Genomic DNA, 22,940 nt, shown 5'->3' on the forward strand with positions numbered 1-22,940 from the left:
GACACTGTTTTATTCCTTCCCTCCAATCCATCGAGCCTGGAAACCTGACAGCCTCGTGAATACAAGCACTGCTCACTCGTGGAGTTGGTGTGTGGAGCTGTGCTGGAGAGGAACCTGCCCACAGCCCGAGTCAGCAGCCCCAAATGACCAGCCCTTCTGGGTGGCCCAAGGACAGCTTGAAAGTTCACCTGCTAGTGAAGACAAGGTCACACTCCAAACAGAACCCCTTCCAGCAGAAGCAGCCAGCCTGCCACGCTCAGCATAAATAATCAATCCAGAACATGAATGCTGCAATAAATGAGGGCAGCACTAATGCAGCAATGTAGGGGGGTTTTGTTGGTGTTTCTGTTTGTTTTAAACAAAAGCTAAGGATTTCAGTAGAGCTTTCTCTATTCTTTTGCCTGCAATGAGACTGCCCTGCAGGGCAGGAGCTGGGCAGGTCATACGGCAGAGCCAGCTGGGATCAGCCAGGGAAGAGCCAGGAGGAACACAGCCCTGCCCTTTCCAGCTGCACTGGTCCTGCACACTCCTGCCCTCCACAGCACCCAGTGTGAACCAGCTCCCTCCATCTCACAGCCTGCAGAGAGAGCTCTGCTGCTTTTTACCAGGACCCCATCCTGGGGCTGCAAATAACCACGAGGCAGCCAACCTTTCCTGAAGCCCATTTCACCACTGCACAACATGATAATTAATAGTCTGCAATGGCTCCAGGTGGGAACCCTCACCTCAAACAGCAACTGCGGCCCTGAACATCCCTTCTTGGGTCATTAATAACACCCTATGATGGGGCATAACACCCTATGAGCTGCCAGGGGTTTACTTGCAGGTTTTGAACATGCTCTTCAAAGATTTCTATGCCTTGAGCTGATCTTCAGGCTTGAAGCAGAGAGCCAAGGGGATAAATCATATTTTGTGAAAGATTCATCATAAGGTCAGAGCAGAACTTATGTATTTTCAAATCCTAAGTCCTTACGTTTTCACAAATGTTCTGTCCAGGCAACAGGCACAGAAATAGCATCTGGGGCATGGCCACAAGAACAATAGCCATCCCAGAGGGGTGTATCAGATATCTTATGTATCTCCAGTTCTGATTCAACAGCAACATCACAGAACCCATTTCTTAGCAGCAGAAAGACAGATATGTCCTCGGTAGCACAGATGGACACCACAAGAGCTGAGCACCACAAGAACTGAAATGAAAGCTCCAACCACAGTGCTTGAAATGCACCATAATGCACCAGGCACCCCAGCTCCTGGAGGCTGAGGATGCATCTGGGATGCACAATGGCACACCAGCCCATTCCTGTGGCCACACCAGCTCAGAGCTGCCCAGGGAACCAAAATCTGCCCTCCAAACCCACACCAGCTCAGAGCCCAGGTCGCCAAGGCGGCAGGACCGCAGGGCTGGCAGGCAGATGGAGCAGAGCTGCCGTGGGCAGCTGGCCACAGACCACATCCACTGCAGAGGAGATGTTATTTGGCCCTTTACTGCAAGTCAAACAAGAAAAGGCAGCAGAGAAACACAATCAGGAAGACCAAATCCAGACCCCCATAAGAGGGTCAACACAGCATCACATACTAATCTGGCTCTTCTTCATAGACAGCGAAGAAACCTGAGAGAAGTGCACAGGCTACAGCTTCAAACTGTGTGCCTATGATTCTTCAAAAAATAAAAACCTGATCACAGTTTCTCTTCATGCTTCACCTCCAAATTAGCATCAGTTTCACTCTGCGTCATTACATTTTTCAGCAGCTCATTCCAGGAAAAGTGGTTTTACCACTGCCTGCACAACCCAGGGGAATGTCAGCAGCGGGACCAGCTCCACATTCAGCTGACTGCTTTGAGAGGCGCTGCCCTGCTTCCTTTGCTTTCACCAGGAGCACTATAAACAGAGTGGACCTTGTACAGAGAAGATCATTCTGATATCAGTTGGTTAAAAAAAAATAAATATCTCTAGAAGTATCATCTTTCAATCAGTCCCACCACAAAATTCTCCTTAGTGACATGTGCTTGTGTTTCCTGCTTGAGACAGCCCTTGGGCTTCTTTTCCTGAATGATGCAGGTGAAAGCATATGGGTAAACAAAAGCGTAATTGAATGCCTCAATCATAAATGGTGATACTTTTTTTTTTTGAATGATGAACCTGGCATGATGGGACTTGTAAACTCTGGGCCCTGCTTCATCAGCATACAAGGAACTGGTGAATAAAATCAAGATGGAAAACAAAACATCACATGCTTTAGCTGATAAACAGTGATGACTCCTGGACGTTTACCCTGAGGGATAGCACAGAACTTTTCTGTATCTGAGCTGCCCTTTCCATTTTCTACAGCCCAGCAGAACATAAGTGAAAAGATGAATAGCTGACATTTTCCAAGGCCAAACAGCAAAGACCTACAGGGAAGAAGTAAAGAAATTGAGTTTTCTCTCCTTTCTGCTACATGAATAGGGCTTACACTGGAGCAGTGACCTTCAACCCAAAGGTGTCTGCTGCTCCAAACGCTGCCTCCAGCACCTCTGCATCACCAGCCCGGGATCTGTGACCAGGGTGCAGCCCCATCCATGCCAGCCCCACACAGAGAAGCTTGTGTCTTCCAAGAGCTCACCAGGCAGCTGTATTTCAGGTCCTTCTCTTCCCAGAGTTCCCCCATTTACATTTTACACGCACACTTAGAAAACACAAAGAGGCACAACACAACATCTGCATGGTGCTTTTCCACAGCACTTCCATTCCCACTACTGAGGCAGACTTTTGTTTCCAAATTCCTCAATCCTGGATGACACCTTGACAAATCCTCCAGTGCTTTGCAGCCCGGGTCCAGGCATCATGTGTGTCACACGATGCCCTGCAGCAGGTCCGTGGCACTGGCTATTCCCAGGGGAGCACTGCTTTGCCCTGCAGGGAACACGTGGCCGTGGAGTGCCAGGCACACACAGATCCTCTCCCCTCCGATTCACAGCCGAGTCAAAGCAGAAGGAAAAAGCAGAGCTAGCAGATTGCAGGCTCCTGAGCAGAGTGACTCAGAGCAGCAGCAGGAAGAGCAGGGGGGGCTCCCCAAACCCTGCACGGCCACGGTGCCACTGCAGAGCTCTGGCACCCGGCACAGCTGGGCACTGCTGTGGGCACAAAACAATGACTTCACCCTCGGTGCCCCAGCCACAATCCACAACAGTGTGTGCAACACAAAGATTAATACATGCCCCAGTGGCGTTTGTAGGATGCTATTCCCTTGTCTCCGGCATGGAAAGACACGGAACCAGGAATCATTCCATCCTGGTGCAGGGAGTGTGGTTCTGCAGCTGAGCAGAGAAAGGACTGAGTGACATTGGGCTGTTTACCCAGCCCAAGCAGGGCAAGCTGGTCCCAGGTACAGGCTCCTGTGTGCTGGCACGGCAGCAGCTGCAGGGGCAGCCACAGGCACTGCCTGGCCCCTCTCAGGCTGGGCAGCAGCTCCACAAACCACCAAACAGAGAGGGGCACCTCAGGGTCCAGCACATGCAGGACCCCAGCCCAGCCCCACAACCTCCCCCAAATGCCCACCCCTGCAAGATTCCTTACAAGGGCCTTGTAGTTATCATCATTTCACAAGTACACTGAGTCATGGAGCAGTTGAGTACTTGCCTAGAGACCTTTGGGCAAACAGTGTCAGGAGCCAAATTCAGCTTCTTTGTCCAAGCAGGCACTCCCTGGGGCTTGGCCCAGCTTCTGGATCAATGCAGGAAAATTTGACAAATTACCTCTCTGGAGAATCTCTCCATCTCTGAATGCTGGCTCAATAAATGCCACTTGACATCCACAAAGCAACAGCAGTGAGCGTGGACTCATGTTTCCGTGAAGAAAACATGTCTTTTGCCTAGCTCAGAGCTGAGGGGCACTTAACAGTAACACCCCATATAAGAAAAACACCTCTGTGGTGTGAGCAACATTCAAAACGCTCGCTAACACACATGAAAACATTACCTTGTACTCACAGGCTAATAACTATTAGATGTGTAACAGCACCAGTGAATGAGATTGCACTTTGCAGCCTATTAAGCACAAGGAGATGGTCCAAGAGAGGTAATGAGACCAGATCTGACAGTGAGAGGATTCTGAGCAGAGTCAGTTTTAGCAGAGGGCTCAGCAGAGGTGGTGTAGGCGTGACCTTGTGGGTGCCTTTGGCACTGGAGACAAGATGAAGCACATTCAGGGGGGCTGGCCAGTGGATGGTCACATCTAAATGGCACCTAATCTCAAGGAGATTTGTGAAGTGCAAGCACACAGCCAGTTCTGAAGGTTTTCAATTAATCTTAAACATGGGCTTAAAATTCAGATCCTCATCATGTAGCACTTAATAACAGGCCAGGGAAAGAAGAAAGGAACAAAAAACAAGCCCACAGATGTGGGGTTTCTGCTGATTTACCACTTATCTTACGATACCAACAATAGAAGATGAAGAGATTAATCTTCTCTGCTGCCTCCTGCCAGCTCTGGTGGTGGCACATGGTCACTCAACCAGGATGCACCTGAGACCATGAGCCTTCCACGCCTGTGCAGGGAGGGCAACTGTTGTTTTTCTCTGCTGTAGCAACCCTAAGGAGCTGTAAAAGGTAACATGGTGATGCCTAGCACTGCTCTTCCCTCCAGCAATGGCAGGGCAGAGCCCCAAGTGCCTTCCCTTCCTTGTTTTCCAACAGGCAGCACACAGCAGCACAGCCACATCCAAGCCAGCTCTGCGTGCGTGGGATGCTGTGCCAGCCAGCCTTCTCCAGTTGCTGCATGCTCACAATCAGCTTCCAGCCTATACTGGAGTCCCCCCAAAAAACCTCACACTAAACCAACACAATTCCCAGCCCCCCTAGCCCGTTAAACCGCTCTTCTAAGAATGCCAAGAATTTTCCCAGACACTCGAGCCTTTATTCATATCCCTCCTGGCTCCCAGCTGCACTGCAGGCAGGCAAAAACATCACTGAAGAAACCGCATATGGAGTCACCACCAAGACATGCCAAGTACAAATCAGAGCCACTTATATTACAGAAGCAAGAAGGGTCAGGCGCTGAGGCTCCTGCCTTTATCTTTTGGTCCCATTTTTAAGAGCGATTCACAAACTTTAAGACCAGCGAGTGACCAGCGAGTGCACTGCGAAGTGCAATGCTCAGCACCTATGGAAAACAAATATTTCAAAACACCCCTGGGCCAGTGCCAAGGTTTCACAATGTCCCACGTGCCCCAGGGCAGTCTCGGGAAGCAAAGGCTCTGCTGCACAGCGGCCAAACCCAGCGCTGAGCACACACTGCAGCCTCTCCCTAACTAGGTGGACAGGGGTTTCAGTGAGAAAGCCAAGCTCCTCTGAAGGGAGGAACTCCTTAGGCACACTCCTTAATTGCTTTCCTGTATCCAAGGCGCTGGTGCCAAACGCTGGATTCCTGGGCACACCTTGTGCTGTATCCCAGCAACCGGGCGGATGCCAGCACTCCCAGCAGCCAGCCCGGAGCAGGGACTGCATCCTCTGCACCAGCCTGCTCCTCAGCACTCGGGAGCACACAGCCGAGCTCAGGGCACTGCCTTCAGCGCCACTTCAGCCCCAGCAGCCTCTCCTCCTTCAGAAAAACACCACAAGCCACGGAACACAAAATAAAGATCCTACGCGCATCTGCAGAATCAAATGGCACAGGCTTAAAGCATCAGTTTTTGCTGATGCTCAAAGCCAAGTCTCAAGGGAGAGTAAAGCTCCTCATCTTCTTATACCACACACATCCAAGTTGATCCATTCACAACCTGTGAATGCAGCATCAGTTTTAATTTTCTGCAAACAAACTGACTGTTTCTGGCTTAAATTCCTCTCTTTTTTTCACCACAAGCAAAATTCCCACATGCTTCTTTTCTTAAGCTGTTATTTAGTGATTTCCCTATACCATTTATAAAGCCTAATTAATTAATTGTGAGGTTTTTCTTTATCAGGAGAGGATTAAATGGGCATTTTGCCTCTATCACAAGTCCTGGACGAGAGTTTACAACGGAGGAAAGCAGGATTTACCAGGCATTATGTACATAGTTTTTGCAAACATGAAGGCTGCCTTTGAGAATAAGGAAAGTTGGTTAAAAATAAAGAAAGCTATGGAACCAAAAATGAAAGACATTTCCTCCAAAATGACCTTAAAGGATGAGAAAGTTCAGCTTCTCGGCAGCCTGAGAATTCCATCCCCCATAAACTATTCAAAACCAAGCAAAGTCCAAAACACAAACAAAACTTTTTAAACAGACTGAAAAAAAAGATCCTGAAATACAAACAATGCCACCAAACAGTACCCTAGTCAGTTTCTTTTTAAAATTATTTATTCAGAAGCTGCTGAGGCTTTTCAGTTAATGGACTTCCCAATTAACCCTGTCAAGAGCCTAATCTTAGCATCTTATCTAGCACAGACTTTCCCCAGGTTCACCCGAGGCAGCGATGCACTCCCAGTTTACTCAGCTGCTCTAAGCTGAGCAATCTCTCTGGATTCCCAGCATCCTTCCATCAGGAAGAGGAGACACTTGGCAAACACAAGTGGCTGTGGGACAAAGCCAGGAGATAAAGGGAGTGCCTACCCTTAAGGACAGGAATGATAAAGGTTTGGAGCAGTTTAAAAGAAGTGTGGAAGAAGGGAAAAAAGATCTGGATCCCCATCACTCCAAACAAGCCATGCTGGATAGCAGTCACCAAGCTTATTTGCTTTAGTTACCACTTAAAATAAACATGGCTAATTCCCACATACATGTCCAGAATTTATTGCCCAATTACAATAAATACTATTATCCAGTATATTTTTAGAGAAGGGAACAGAGATATAATGGGAACCCAAGAGCTTTTGGTCACCACTCTATGTTTTTTCCCAGTTTGCCTTATGCAACCATCCCACAGCTTCTCCACCAACAGATCTTCCAGCTACTGACCACATCTTCTTGTAATAATGCCTGGAGGACATCAGAAAGAGAATATCCCACAATATACCATAGCAACTCAGCTCCTCTGAGAGCTACACCAGAGTCATCATACTAATAAGCAGACTGCTATATATCCTATTAACACATGCCTCCAGAAAGCCTCCGAGTGTATTAGCACAGAATGCCTTTAATCTGAAGAACCAAGGCAACAGAAAAAAGGAAAAGAAGACCTCTATTTGAAAAATACTCACAGCAAAAAGATAAGCTGAAAGGACTATTTGTTCTGTATGAAAATACAGAATAAATCTATACTTAGGAATACGAGCTGGAAGCACCTTTGCTGCAGAAAAAGGGAAGGGGAACGTGGCTGAGAGGCCAGCTGCCACCTTCCCCAAGCAGCATTTTCCTGTGGCAGAGCTGAAAGCCAGGATCAGTGGGCTCAGGAGGGAAGGCTGCTGTAAGCAGGGTCTGGAGCAGAGACCTGGCCATGCCCTCCTGCCCCTGGGCACCCCGGGAGTGCACACACTGCAGCACAGGGGATGGTCTCCTCTCCAGCAGCTGAGCACTGCAGGGAACTCCTGGCAGACACGGGAAGGCTCCTTTTCCCAGCACCACCACAAGCTCTGGGAACATGCTGCACAGCAGCCAGCGCTGAAGGCATGCCTGTACAGCCCTGTGCAGGCAGACATGCACCCAGCAGAGCAGCAGCTGAGGGCTGAGCCCTGCCTCTGTTACACCCACAGCCAGCTCAAGTGGGGGACTCGAGGCATTCCCCACGTTTGCTTGCACACCAAATGCACACTCATCACAGCACCTCCTGCAATGGGGATGAGGATGGAGAACCCCAGCCCCTGGATGGAAACCCAGGCCAGGCTGCCTGGCTCCACAGCTCCCTGTGACAGGCTGGGTTCGAGGCGGTGCAGCCAGAGAGGGCAGGAGCCGAGACAGGGCGCTGATGGGAGCCCTGCTCGAGCTGTCTGACATCCCTGGAATTTCATGCGTGTGGGAGACAGACACTTTCTGGTTTCACAAAGGAATCTGAACATCTAAAAGTGGTGCCTTCACAGCCCTGACCTGGTCAGCCACAAGCCGAGAGTGGCGATTAGGGCTGTGTCCAAGAATCCTGTGGTTCTCGCTGACACCACTCCTCTCTGAAAGTCTCCCATCACCCCATTGGGAGGATGCTGATTCCCTGTCTGGGTTTACCTTCTGCATCCCAATGTCACAAACTGGATGAGCATGGCTGCTTATGCCAGAGAAGAGCTCTGGAAGGAAAGCACGTGGCTGGGACTTAGGACAAAGAGCACTTTCAGGACTTTTCTCCTCACTTGGGCTGCTCTGGGAGAAGAGGTGGGCTCTCTTAGCTGTCTGACGTTTTCATGATACATGAATACAAATGCAAAGATTCAGGTATAAACCCAGAGCTCACTGCAGCTATGCAGATGTGGGGAAGAAGAGAAACTAGCAGATTCTGGATAAACACAAGGCCCACCTCAACAAAACAAGTATGGGACAGGACAATCCTACTTCCAAAGGCTGCACAAACAGGGCATCTGAAACAAACAGGGCAGCCTCTCCCATCCGCAGCCTGAAGTGTGTTCAAAACATTCTGAATAATCAAAACTAATCCCAGAAACATGCCCTTACCCTACACAGGTGGGGTGAAGCGTGCAGCCTGCCCACGCCCTGCACGTCTCCCTCAGTCCCATCACCTCCCAAATTCCTCCTCTTCATTGCACAACCCAGGAGAAGCCAATCTAGCATCCTGCCAGTTTCTCCCCCTCCCAAGCTCCGAGCCAAAGGAGCGTGGAAGGAAAGGAGATGAGCGTGAGTCGCTGCTGCAGCCAGACAAACAGCCCAGTGCTGGGCACAGTGGTGCCTTGAGACGACAGCACTGGGCACAGCGGGCACTCAGAGACACGGCTGTGCCTCTCCCCGCAGCTGGACACAGCCCTGGTGCTCTGCCACAGAAGATAATATTTAGGGAGCTTCTGGCCTTCCAGCAGCGCTGGGGACTGGCTGACAGCTGCCACCACAGCACAGACGACAAGCCCTGACACCGTGCCGGCCTCCTGAAAGGGAGTTATTCTTCAGGCTCTGGGTTGTTTTGCCGATGCTGAGGGCACACACGGCCTCAGCCTCCGCCAGCTCACGTCCTTCCGCCCACTGCCTGAGCACTCACTGCAGTTCTGGGCGCTTGGAGAGCTCGGGAGCTCCCACGCACAACAACATGTTGCATCTCTGCTGCGGGAGGAAGAGACACCCCGGATTCACCAGCAGCGACAGCACCGCAGCGGGGAAGAGAAAAAAAACCAAAAACCGTCTTATTCTGGGCAACATTTGTAGCCAGTGCATACATTGGAAATAAGTGTTAAACTGCCATGGGCTGTGGTTGGGTTAATTGATTCTGTGGTTGGGGCAGTCAGAGCTGGCTTCCTGCATGAGGACAGGCGAAATTCCAGGGGAGGGATCGCGGGCTTGGAGATGCAACCAGCAATTTGTCCCCTCCAGTGGAAGGCCATTTTCTGTATCATTCCCTCCCAAAATAGTATACACTACAGGCAGAAGAGCTGGCCAATATAGGGAGGAAAAGGGCTGCTCCTGCTGGGTTGGCTTTCTGGTGCCTGCTACCAGCTTGGAGAAAAATCTGTCACTTGTGCTCCACACTGCATGGGGGACCACTTGAGTTTATCCAGGCAAAAGGTAAAATAACTGAATAGCAGAAACAGACAAAGAGATTTAATACTGGAACTTCCAAACGCTGCCAACTGCCTGGGTGAAAAAGAGAGCAGAGGGAATGTCTGAATTCAAATCAACCCCGTTTTCCACTGGAATTGAGCCATGGAAGGGTTTTCCTTGAGAGTTTGTTTAGAATAAAATGTAAGCCTGTGCTTAGGACCTGCAGTGATAAGACTTCTGGTCATGAAACACAGAGCTGTTCTCAGCTCACTCCCCAAGCCCATCTTTCACAGACTAAGGCATCACACTGGCCCCATACAGAGAAGAGTGGGTTTAGGCTGTGCCATCATTAAGTGAACCTGAGCTTGCAGAAGGCAGCAGCAACACACGAAGTTTATCACAATGGCAGTTGTGGCAGGAACAGGCACCATCCAAAGGTTCCTCTCCTCCCACAGAGCTGGGAGCAGGTGACAAGAAGGCAGTGGTGTGTAAACAGGTAGAGCTCACACACAGCTGACAAACTTGCCAGATCCTCCCCAAGCTCAGCAACTCTCTGAGACAAAGCAAATCCCATCATCTACTTCCAGCAAAGAAATTGCTCTTCAGCTTTCCTCTGTATAAAGTGGTGTTTTCTCTCCAAGATCTTCTAAGGGACATTAATTTATCATAAAGCTGCCAGTACCAGCCTAGCTATCAATCACTTACATGAAGGGAAGTCTCAGGATTGCATATGGACAGCCACAGCTCACACACTGCCAGGTACATGCCATGTGTCCAGTGCTCTCTGCCCTGGGCATCAGTGGTCACACACCCCTGTCCATGCAGGCAGCCATGGTGTCCACACAGAGCAATCAGCCAAAGTTTTCACATTGAACTCTTATCTGAGCCCAGCCCTGAGACTGAGGGCAGCTGCTGCTTCCCACAGAACTGCTCAGCTTGGAGCCCACTGCCTTTGCACCACCATGGCAGGCTGTGGGTTCGTGCAGACAGTTAACACTTTCGTGAGCTCAATGCACTTTATTCAGAAAGAGAGAAAGCAACAGATTTGGGAAAGCAGAAGTCTTACAGTCTCAGTCTCACATCTCATCCCATTTATTCTCCTATGCATCTCCAGTCACTTCTCTGTCACTTTTTCTCTTTCCAGCTTTTCCAAGCTCCTTCAGAGCTTCTGCATTTCAAGCACCTTCTGGCTGCCACTTGCATGTGGTATTTGGGCTGTTTCCCACTCAACATCCCAACATCCCAGCTAATACTGCTATGTCTGCCCCAGTACTGTCCTCACGTGTGCTAACTCAGCATGGCCAGCCCAGGCAATGGAGAAGCTGAGCTTTAATGACAAAATAAAAGCATTTCATAAATGAACCAAACTTCATCAGTTCTCCTTCCACCCTGGTGGTGAGCAGCTCCAGAAGTGATGCCTGCAGCCCAAGCCCTGAACACAGCTGTGGCTAGCAGAGCAGATGAGCAGAAAACTCAGAGAAGTCTCCAGGGGTTGAAGCAAATCCTCCCATAACACTACAGCCACAAAAACAAAGGTGGTGTTGGGCACCACTGGTGTGATCCTGCTGCCTCAGAGGCAGCTTTCCATGGGCAAGCTTCCTTTCATTTGTTTTTGTTGGTCATTTCCAACAGCAGCACTTGAAGGGAACTTTACTGTGCTGGAGCCAGAGGCGTTCTGGAGGACTGTACAAGGGAAACGTGCATCTGGGGAATTTTCAAAACACGTTATCCAAACCTAAGGGTCACTACATTCCAGGATATCAGTGTCAGCTGGACACCTATAAATAACTTCACCAATCATGACCCACTGTGTATCAAAACCCCACTTCAGAGGCTTGTTCAGCATTACTTCCTTCTGCAAATACAAACAGCTGGTAAAAATAAGTGAATTTATCATCACCTTTGCTTGGCAGTGACAAGCTACTCCCACATGGACTTCATGCTCGGGAAGCTGAGGTATGGTAACATAAAATGGCAACAAGAAACCTGTAAGCCCTGCAGAAGGAACAACTCGGAACACCCGAATCATGAGGTTTCCATGATGCTGGAGGAACAACAGCTGAGATGCAAGCTAAGGGTAAAGGAAACAGCAGCTGGGACAGATGTCTGCCCCACATCAAATGGAAATGAGAGGGTGCTCTCCCACCCCCAAAATCCCTATAAACCCATCCCTGCACACTGCACAAAGCAAGTAGGTTTCTCCCTAATGGAGTTGGGCACTCAAGCCATGCTGGAGCCCAGCCATTCCCCTCTGGTGCCCAAATGACAGCCAAACACCTCCAGGAGGATTTTTTCCCCCCTTTCTTTTTTTTTTTTTTAATCAAAGTAACAGAACATTGATGTAAGTACACACAAAAAAAAGCAAAATAATTTGTTTTTCTCCAGAAATAGACAATATTTTAGATTCCTGTAATACCTAGGAAAACCTGCACAGGCAACAGCAGGCACACCAAATTAACATTCAAAGTATTTTTATATGATACAAATGCGTAACGAATTGCAGCGAGAGAGTCTTGGGTGTTTTCATTCTCTGTCACTGTCATTACCTTAATCTACTCCTCCCAGAGCCTAGAAACATTAGCTTTTTCAAATAAGAGCCTCAGTTCAATTTTCCTTCTTGCAGGTTTTAAGTAAGTTACAGTCTTGAAAAGTAATTCCTGGGCTGGAAACTTTTGGGCCAGGATTCAAAGAAATGAAGCAGGGTTTGAGATCCTTGGCAAAAAGGAGCTTACAAAGAAAACAGTAGCAGGGACTTGTTTGTGCTCAAAGGGCATGACTATAATTCAGACAGCCACCACTGCTGTTCCCATTTATTCAGTAACATCACACCAGACTATTCCGACTTTGGAGAGCTATGCTATTTAATGCGGTAAAAATGTTTTTAGCTGTGAGAGAGTGCAAGACACAACACCACGCTACTTAACGAGAACAGCCCTTCCAACAACAACAACAAATTCAAGCTGTAGACAAAGAATAGTTTCGGGCCGACAGATTTTAGCCAGATTGACTTCCGATAGCAGTTATACAACATGTGAGCTGCAGAGGGGCGGCAGCGCGGGTCACGCTCCATGTTTGCCGTACAGCATTCCTCACACACTGGCTCAGAGAGCAGCCAGCCTCAAGGGTTTGCTCTGCCCGTGTTTAAACCAGCGTGTCCCTGCCTGCGTTATACACACACCGCTAAGTTCCTCCTGCGGAGTGTTTGGCTACCAGCGCTGTGCAAACAGCTGCTCTTGGGGAAGGTCTGACCCCATTTCCTGCCGCCTCTCCGGGGCTGATGCGTGCCTGCAGGTCCGGTACCGCTCGGAGCATCCCGAACGCGCCGCTGCCAGCACCAGAGCCGGCTGCGAGGCCCCGGAACCCTCCACCCGCCGTTCCCTGCCCACGGCGCGGGCAGGACCTTCCCGCAAGGACTTTCCCCGCATTCGCCGCGGGCACCGGCACCGGCATCGCCCCGCTCCCTGCCCAGCGCCCCCCGCGCCGCCGGGCTGCGCATCCCCCGGACCCACCGCCCGCCGGCTGCTTGCCCGCACCCGCGCGGCACAGGATCCCCGAGCCGTGCGGGGCAGAGCGGGCGGTGCTCACCGAGAAGCGCTCCAGGTCGGTGGCGGCCATGGCCGGGCTGGCGCGGCTCCGGCGGCGGGAGCGCTGCCTCCGCTGCCCGCCGCGAGTGGCTGCGGCTGAATGGATCCAATATGGCCCCTTCCCGGAGCTCCCTCCGCCCGCCGCAGGCGCCGCCCGCCCGCCGGACCGCGGAGCGAGGGGACGGGCCCGGCCGGGCCGGGGCGGGGCACGGGGCAGCCTCTCCCGGCCGGCGGGCGGGCCCGCCGCGCTCCGCCCGGGGCGAGCCGGGGAGCCGCGCCCGGGCTGCCGCGGGCCTGCCGGGGGCCGGTCAGGGGCGAGCACATGGCACGGGCGGCCTGGCAGGGGCAGGGGAAGGGAGCCTCATCTCCGGGGTCACACGGAGCCAGGACATGGCACTCCCGGGGCAGCCCTGTGCCCAGGTGTCTGTAACGCGGCAGCCACAGAGCCGGGACACGGCGCACGGCCATTAACGCTGCCCGCGCTTATGCTAATTTAGGGTATGCAACAGAGGGCTGTGGAGCCCTTCTCCGTCGTTCCTACCTAAGGCACAGAGCCAAGGGCACCGCCAATCTCGGTAACGCAGACATTGGTATTTCACTGGCGGCTAGCACAGAGCGGTTCTGTTGCTTTCTGGTGCCCTCTGCTGCAGTGCAGCTTCCCAGGAACAGCTCACCAGAGCCCTGTGTGCTCCCGGCGCTGCTGGGGCACTAGACCGGACCTGCACCGCTCATCTCTCTGTTGCCCTGGCTTCGTCTGAGGCTTTCCCCTCTGTCCCTGCTATATCCTCACCCTCTCAGAGCAATCCATTCTTCAGATTTGGAGAGCTGAGTTTGGTCAAAGAGACCAAATACTTCTCCGTGCAACACTCTTCGTGATGAATTGACTCACGAGGATCATTTTGAACCCCCCAAGAAATTAATTCCTCCTACCACTTGTCCCGCTCCACTATAAAAGGGGGACTCGGGGAGGATCCTTTTGATGGATTTCTCGGACAAAAATAAAGTGCAAACCCAGCAGTATTATATCTGAGACAGGTTTATTGATAAAAAAGGTGTTTTTACTAAAGGGGGATAGGAAAAGGAGCAGAGAGGGGAAAAGAGAGAAGGAAAGAGAAGGCAGGGAGAGCGTTACCACAAGAACCCTGTCGTATGTCAGCCTCAACTCAGCAGGTGGAAGGTGCGGGCTGCGAGCCGCGGTGTGTGTGCGTGACTCCCGAGCAGCTGCAGGCTGCGTGCCCCTTCCATCGGCGGGGAACAGGCTGCCGAGGCCACGGGCACGCTCCCGGGGCAGGGCAGGGCTGCGGCAGGCCGGTCACTGCGGGCTGGGCTGCACGGGGCTGCGGCGGGATGGGCGCAGGATGCGGCTGTGCCCGGGAGGCACGGCGGGGTGGCTGTGCCCAGCACGATGAGGCTGATGTGCCCGGCATGGTGGGATGGCTGTGCCCGGGCAGCACCATGGGACGGCTGTGCCCGGCACGGTCGGGAGGCAGCAGAGCACGAGGTCGTCCCGGTGCTGAGATGGTTCGCGGACACGGTGGAGGGCAGAGCAGGTGCGGGCAGGGAAGCAGGAGCACAGGGGAGAAAAGGCGGGATGGGGGAGAAGGGCCAAGATGACCCTCCAAGGAGCCCCTGATCCCTCCAAGAAACCCAAAGCACAGATGGCTCCTCTGTGTCGCAGTGAGCTGCTTTGATGGACTAAGGTTCCTCCCGCAGCTTGATTTCCCCTGCGTTCTTCGCGGCCTCCGGGCAGGTGAGGGCTCACTGACAGTGCAGGCCTGGAGGCCTTCCCTGGCCTGACCCAGGAGAAACTGGGGGGGACAGGGCTGCCAGCACAGCTACAGCCCCTGTGAGAGCAGAGCATCTACAGCCCCTGTGGGAGCAGAGCATCTACAGCCCCTACAAGAGCAGAACACATGCTGAGGCATACAGAAAAATCAGATTGGTCCCTCTCACCACTACACACAGGAGTCAAAGAAAAGCAGTGTGTGCACAAAAGTGAAGCAGTTACTATGCAGGTTTTGAGGGCCCTGTAGGAATCCCCCAGCAGCTTTGGGGACTCACAGAGCCCTCTCTCCTTTGCTCTCAGGCTGCATCTGCCAAGCGGAGCTGCTCAAAGCCCATCCTCAGGGCTGCTTCTCCCTCGGTGCCCACACCACCCAGGGCAGCCACTGAGTCACTGTGTTACAGCAGGTGTCTGTATTTTACATCTCCACGTCTTTGATTCTTCCCAGGCTTCCTTGTGTTCCACCTGCACAGTCCTGCAGGAGTTCTGGGAAACACAGTTTGTTCCAGAAGGGCACTGTGCTTATGCTGGAGAAATAATTCAGGATATAAACTTAGATGTAGGTAATTGAAGAGGGAGGGCAAGGGTTAGAGCCATCAGAGGTTAGGAAGAAGATTGTGTTCTCCCTTTAAGCAATTTCAAGACATTTTCTGAGGTGGTGTATGATTTGCTTTTTGAAATATGATAGTTCTAGTGCAGGTCAAAGGAGCTTTTTTTCTCCTTCCTGAGCAGACTGCCTACAACCAAATTAATTCTGCTAATCCATATCTTAGTTATGGATAAAGACAGGTTTTTAAAAATGTACTTCTCTGACAAGGTCAGTGCTGAACACCATCTGTTAATTTATGTTCACCAAAAATTACCAAAACCACCCCCAACCTTTTTGCTGTCACAGCCACAGCTATTAATGCTGCCAGGGACAGCAAATCTGTCCTGCATGTCCCTGGCACCTGAAGCCAAGCCCAAGCAGTGTTAGAAGCTTGCTGAACCTTTTACTCATTTACCCCTTGTGAGCGAAATGTTCCTGCAGACCAGACATTCATTTTATCACCTTGTTTCTTTGGCTGACTCCCAAAGGTTCTCCAGTTCTCCCTGGCTCCCTCAGCAAAAATGTGGAAGCTAAAATCTGGTATTTCTGGTGCACAGATGCAAGTCAAACAGTTAATACAGAAGCAGAGTTAACTTTCCAGGCAGCTTTCATATATCACAAAGAGGCAAAAATAAACAGATAAATACTGGAAAGTTTTTGTTTGGATTTTTTATTCACAATCAGCTTTGTGAGTCCTTATTTAAAACAACGTAAAACTCTTGCTTAACAAGCCTGAATGCTGTAATGCCAGGTACTTTTGCAGAAGCAATTGACTTTGATTCAGTAAGAACTCTATTCTGTTACAACAAAGTGCACAATGTAACAAGGCAAGGCTCACAAAAGCTGACTCCTCTCAGCAGAATTAATCTACAGACACCAGAAGTTTATGTCCAAAAAGGAGACAGAGGAGTCCTGTAACTTAATTCAAAAAGAGGGAGAGACCATGGGGCATTTCCAGTGGGGTCTCTCAAAAGTTTTAGAGGACACAGCCTCCTTTTTATCCCAATTTCCCGGCCACATTTCCCTCTCTCTTTCCCTGTTGGCAGAAGTACTTGAGAGGTACAGACTTCCCAAAATGCCTGATAACCCCTCCTAATGTATACCCCCGTTTTTCCTCGTGTCTCCATTCTTTTTCTCTAAATCCAGAGATTTAGCACAGTCTCAAGTGAGTAACAGTCTGTGGCAATTAGTGGAATTCCTATGGAATTTATGGTTCTCCCATTGCTTCTTTCACCTCTCTGTATCTGGCTTATGAACCAGTTTGTTTGTAAAGACACTTCCTTCTGTTCCTTTCATTCCCAAACAGGTGCTGGTTTCTGTGAGCTGCAGGTCACAGAAAGATTCACAGCACAAAGGAAACTGTGAGACCTTGCAGCAGATGAAGAGCCACACTGCTGCCTCCTGGCTCTGAGCTGTGCTGCTCAGACCCCCTGGAGCTGGAGTCCTGTGTCCCTTTGTCCTGCTGCCACCAGCGTGGGGCAGATCTCTGTGAAGGCAGAGCACTGTATAAAACCTCACAGCTACATTTAATCACCTTGTTATTTCAAAAAGCACAGTTTCTAATGCCGAATCAATAGAAACCCTGCTGTTTTCAAAAGGTTCAGTTGCACAAAAACTGCTTCAAGAGAAGTGACTTGGATTTGGTGGCTCCTTTAATTGCTAATTGTTATGCAAATTATTCCTAATAGCTCCGTAATTACATTTATATTATAGTGCTGGATGCTCCTGCAAGGACTTTAAATTTCATGGAATATTTGTACCTGCTAAAACCACGGTGAATTTAAGGCGAGCTGTGGGTTTTTTACAGGTTTTTTACCTGGGGCAGAGAGCACAAAGGACTGGAGAGGCACAAGTGTGTCCCTGGAATCTCTGTCCTGGGGACAGCAGGGGAAATGCCCCTCTCTGCACGGGTGGGGGCATTGCAGCAGCACAGTTCTGATGGCTGGGGAGATCAGCAGGAGGTGCTTTACTTCTTCACATTGCGAGCACAGGTGTGGGCAATGAAAGTGGAGAGAAATAAATGCTGTCACACAGCCCCTTTGGCTTCGTAGGCAGACACAGAGAGCAAGAGATCATCCACCTGCAGAAACACAACCAAGGCCTTTTGAGGATGGCTCCAACTTTTCAGGGCTAAATAAAATCCTTGATTTTTAAATCCAGGTGGTGCAGATAAACAGATCTCCTTCAAGGTTTTCAACACAAGCCAGACAAAGCAGCTTTTGGATAACTGTACATTTTCCACTATGTGTCCTGGGGATTACTAGAAATCAAATGGTTTGTAGCTACTCTTTTAACATCAATACCACTAAGCACTTTATTAAACTTTCATTGGTTATACTGACAATATATGAAGCTTATAAGGCGTTTCTACAGAAGTGCTATCTTTCTAAGCTGGAAGTCAATAGGAGCTGTAGGTTCATTTCTGTACAGAAAGAGACCCCAAATTTCCCTGCCACCTAATGCTGAAGTGCAGCAGAGGGTAGATTTAGATTAGTTTTAGAAGAAAACTCCTTCCTGTGAGGGTGGGGAGGCCCTGGCACAGGGTGCCCAGAGCAGCTGTGGCTGCCCCATCCCTGGAAGTGTCCAAGACCAGGATGGATGGGCTTTGGAACAACCTGGGATAGTGGAAGGTGTCCCTGCCCATGGGAGGGAGGCTGGGAGCCTTAAGGTCCCTTCCAACCCAAATCATTCTATGAGTTGGTGATTCTTTTACCACACTGAACCTCACACCAGGTTTGCATTATCCTGCTGAAATCCCATCAAGTTCACAGGCGTAATCTGAAAACCAGAGGATGCTTGGGATGAATCCTTGCCTCATCTGTGTGAACAAGCAGTATTTAATAAATACAGACTCTGAGAAAACTGTGTTTGAATGGCTGTGAAGAAACATCTTCTGAACTGGTTACTGAGGTCCTTGAGCTAGAGCTGAATCCTTCTCGTTTATGAGAAAATGCCTTTTATCTGTAAATAATCTCTACTCCCCTTCCCCCCCTTCCATCCCCCCCTTCACAGACTTTTGCTCAATTGTTTATCTGTGGAAGATTACTGAATGTTTCCATGGAACAAAGAAAGAGCTATTTTCCCTCACAATGTGCCGTCTTTGTTTCACATGAATATATTAACAAGAAAAGTAGGAAATCATGGGCTTTGTCATCCTATTTATTCTGGGAACCCTGATTTAATTTTGGAGGAAAATAAGTTTTCCTTGAGGTAGAAGTCCCATCTGTAGTCATTAGCAGCTAAGCTTTGCCTTTCTACAAAGCAGCAGCATCCTGTCTGTCCGGGACTATCCTTCACATTCCCTTTTCTTCCTCTTTTGCTCCAGCCTGGCATCTCATTTTCCCTGTGGTTCTGAGAATATCATGTGGGAAATAGTGAGACCTAGAGCACCATTTCCTTCAGTTTTGGGTAGCAGAAGCTACTTTGCTTTGGCTAGATACTGTGCCTGATCTCCCACTTTATTTCCTGGTTTTGTGTGGTGTGGATAATTGCAGTCATAAAACCTTCACCTTCCTCCTCTGAGGGGGTGGGAAAAGCTCCCAGGTTCACTGTGCAGTTTACCTCACTGTAATAATAATAATAATAATTTGGTTTTGGGAGACTTCTTCACAGGAAAGGTAACTAACTGTCATCAGTCACATGGTTATAAATAGAGGCCAGCTCTCTAGAGCCTATGATGCAGGAATAACAAACTGCAATATTTGTGTTTAAAAAAAGTAGTAGTAAATTAATGTAATCATGGGCTTCTGTATATTGTTTTTGTCTCAGCCAATAAATGAAAAATATCAAGACAGTTGGCTTGAGATCTCCTACGAAGCAGCCCACAGTATTCTGTAAATAGCCCAACAAGAAATACTTGCTTTGTAGGTTTTTGGTGACACAGAAAGAGGCAAAACTTCTCACGCTTTTTTAAAGCTGGAAATTCTGGATGACTGATGAATATAACACACATAATGTTCCAGGATTTTATTACCTATATTAATAAAATCCATTCAAAGGGTTTAATTTCTGCTCCACAATTCTATCAATGTGACCAGCACTCAGCAGACTGAGAGGAGTTTATTGGGAGCTGGTCCTCTGGAACTTGGCACTCATCCTGGGTGGTGGGCAACAAAAAGGCATCAACAGCCAAAGGGAAAGGCTGGCAAACAGGATGTGTGTGCTCTGGAATTGGTACGGGTGATCAGCCAGGAGCATTGTTTTCATCTTTATTACAAATAATATAGGAGGTTAATGTGTTAGGTTACTAAAACCCACTGACAGATTGTGAAAAGGAGCACAACCACATTAATGTGTTAGGTTACTAAAAATGTGTTAATGTGCTAGGTAACTAAAACCCACTGACAGACTGTGAAAAGGAGCACGACCGCATTCCATGGGCTGCCCATGGAGAGAGTGTGTGTGGAACAGGTGGCTGGAGGCATTACCTGGGCAAAGAGGTCACTGTGTTAAACCAGAGCAACCAGTTCAGACCTGCTTGGCACGAGGTGCATACGTAAACATCCTGTCTCCTCTTCTATCACCTCCTGGCTATGTGTGCTTCTGCTCTGCAGCAGTGGGGAATGCCAGGATCTGCAGAGGGGAACAGGCTCAGTAACTCCCCTTTTTTTGGACCTTGACCCATTGCAAGTGCTCAGAGAGGCGTGGCTGTGTGGGGGTGGAGCAGTGAGGTGTCCTGGGAGCCTGGTGCAGGGAGATCCCTCTGCAGGAATGGTGCTGGGCTGGGGATAACACAGGTGGGCTGAGACAGCAGCCTCGTGGGTCTCAAAGGACACAGGGGTGCAGGGGTGTGATGCTGTGCACGCAGGGACAGAGTGCAGTGAGCTTGAGAGTCCCCTCTCTCCCCTGCCCTCTGCTTGAACCAATTCAAGCAACTGGAGCAACTTCTCCCTTTAACATTTGTAACATAAAATGTTTTTTTGTAAGAGCCTGTTTTTTGTAAGAGCCTGTTCTTCTGAATCATTTTCCCTCCTCCTCTCTCTCATTTGCAGAAATGAACTATAATCCTAGGGTACAGCTGAAAGTTTGCAAGGCAAAAATCACAGACTGCTGAGATTTTCTTATGCCTGCAAGGGATTCAGTAAGGATCTAAACAGTGAAAACAAGGGCCAGCAATTAGTATTTGGATGCAGGATCATTTTTAGCTCTCAACATAGGGCAGGCAATGCCATGAGCTATAGAGCATTGCAGAGCACTGCTCAAGTGGCTGCCTCAGCAAGGGCAAGGCTGCTGTTGAGGCCATGTGAAAAGGCAGTAATAGGAGGTGTGCAATACACAAAGAAACACACAACTAATACAAGATTAAACACTATTATTATGTGAAAGAGCATTAGAGCAGCAAAATTATTTTGAGGAACTGGTTCAGTGCCAGCTCGTTAGCAAAACATGAAATAGTTTTACAGACATTTGCACAAAGATGGAGAGAGAAGGGGAAAGAATGCCAAATGCAGTGTGTGGGAAAAGGCTCTTCTACCCTCAATAAAGGTAAGAAGAGGCAGAAGGAAAGTCAGCACCAGCAAGGAGGACACACCTCACATTGCCTTCAAAATGGAGACTTTGACACAGACTGAGCAGAGAATCATTAAAGTTGGAGAAGACGTCCAAGATCATCAAGTCCAGCCTTTGACTAAACACCACCTTGTCTACTAAACCACAGCACTAAGTGCTATGTCCAGTCATTCCTTGAACACTTCAGGGATGGACACCCCACCACCTCCCAGGGCAGACCATTCCAGAGCTTGAAATCTTTACTGTAAAGAAATTCCTTCTGCCCAACCTGAACCTCCCCTGGCACAGCTCAAGGCCATTTCCTCTTGTCCTGTGACTGGTTACCTGGGAGAAAGGGCCAAACCTCACCTTTGTACCGCCTCCTTTCAGGTACTTGTAGAGTGATAAGGTCTCCCCAGGCTAAACCTTCAGCAGCTCAATGTCCTTCCTGAACTGAGGGGCCCAGAACTGGACACAGCCCTCGAGGTGTGGCTGGGCACCTGCCCTGGTACCAGAGTACCAGACCTGCCCTGGTCCTGCTGGCCACACTACTGCTGATACAGACCAGGGGGCCACTGGCCTTCTTCCCACCTGGGCTCATGCTCAGCCACTGCCAAGCAGCACCTCCAGGCTCTTTTCCACTGGGAGGAAAAGAACCAGACACTGCCCCAGCCTGTGTGTGCAGGGGGTGGCTGTGGCTGCAGTGCAGGACCTGTCCTTTCACCTTGCTGACCCTCACACCGTCTGCCTCAGCCCATTGATCCAGCCTGTCCAGAGCCCTCTGCAGAGCCTTCTTAGCCTCCAGCACATCCACACTGCCACCCAGCTTGGTGTCACCTGCGAGCTTACTGAGGGTGCTCTCCAGCCCCTTGTCCAGATGATTAATAAAGATATTAAACAGGCTCATCCAGATGATTAATAAAGATATTAAACAGGACTGGGCTCAGTGTCTGGGGAGCCCCACTAGTGACCAGTGACCAGCTGAATGTGGCACCATTCACCACCACTCTCTGGGCTCAGCCATCCTGGCAGTTTTTAACCCTTTAGAGAAGAGTGGGCTCCAAGACACAGGCTGCCAGCATCTCCAGGAGAATGCTGTGGGAGACAGGTAGGTCACTTGGTCATAAAAGGATATTCCATTTTATTAAATTCTCAGAAAAAAACCAACTTCAGATCTATTTGCATTTTCTTACCCATCCTCATACAATTACTTTTATCGGTCTTCAACAAGTGACTGTTCATTCTGTTCTCAGTTTCTCCTGCTCTTCTCCTAGACAAACTGTTCAGGCATCGATTTAGAGATCTTAACTGCAGCATTCAGAGCAAAAAAACAAGTTTGCAGGCTGAATATCCCTTCAAGAGGTCCTCAGTCCTCCTACTTTTCCTGGAGAAAAGCATTTTTCTGGGATTTATTTTCTCCTGTAGAGCAGAAAACAGTAATGTTAAATGCTTAGGCACAAATAATTGGTAAGACAGCAGAGGCAGCTTCTCTATAAAAAGAGAAGCTCTCTCTTGTCCTGGAGCACATGAACAGATGCAGCCATGCCGTAAATGTTTCATTGTTTAAACAGATACATACATCCACATTGTAGATGCAATATAGGAAAAAGACACATAATAATATATGATTAAGTATATAAATATGATAATATATAGTACCACATAGAGGTGAGTATATTTCAAAAGACTGACCCATCCACCCATCTTCTGGCTAATTTTGAGGCATCAGCCTCGTGCCCAGCAGGATCACAGGTCCCACAGAACACCTGAGGCTTTTCTAGGAATGGAGACCAAACTCTGCAGAGTGATTTCTGCCCAGTGCTGCTCCACTTATTTGCTACTGAAAAAAAACCCGAAAACAAAAACCAAACCAAATAAAGAAAAAATAACTAAAATAATAATAAAAAAAAAT

General features: G+C 49.4%; 1 protein-coding gene across 2 annotated transcripts in view; it reads right to left on the reverse strand.

Annotated features, from left to right (window-relative positions):
* The window catches only part of SEPTIN8 (septin 8), a 34,539-nt gene extending 21,210 nt beyond the window's left edge, over positions 1-13,329 (reverse strand). For both annotated transcript variants that reach the window (XM_064388137.1, XM_064388138.1), the window contains exon 1: positions 13,171-13,329. In XM_064388137.1, coding sequence (XP_064244207.1) covers positions 13,171-13,200 — 30 coding nt within the window. In that variant the 5' untranslated portion in view covers positions 13,201-13,329. The remainder of the gene's footprint in view (positions 1-13,170) is intronic.
* Between the last annotated feature and the right edge of the window lie 9,611 nt (positions 13,330-22,940).

The sequence above is a fragment of the Passer domesticus genome, chromosome 13 (genome assembly GCF_036417665.1).
Source record: "Passer domesticus isolate bPasDom1 chromosome 13, bPasDom1.hap1, whole genome shotgun sequence".
NCBI classification, from domain to species: Eukaryota; Metazoa; Chordata; class Aves; order Passeriformes; family Passeridae; genus Passer; species Passer domesticus.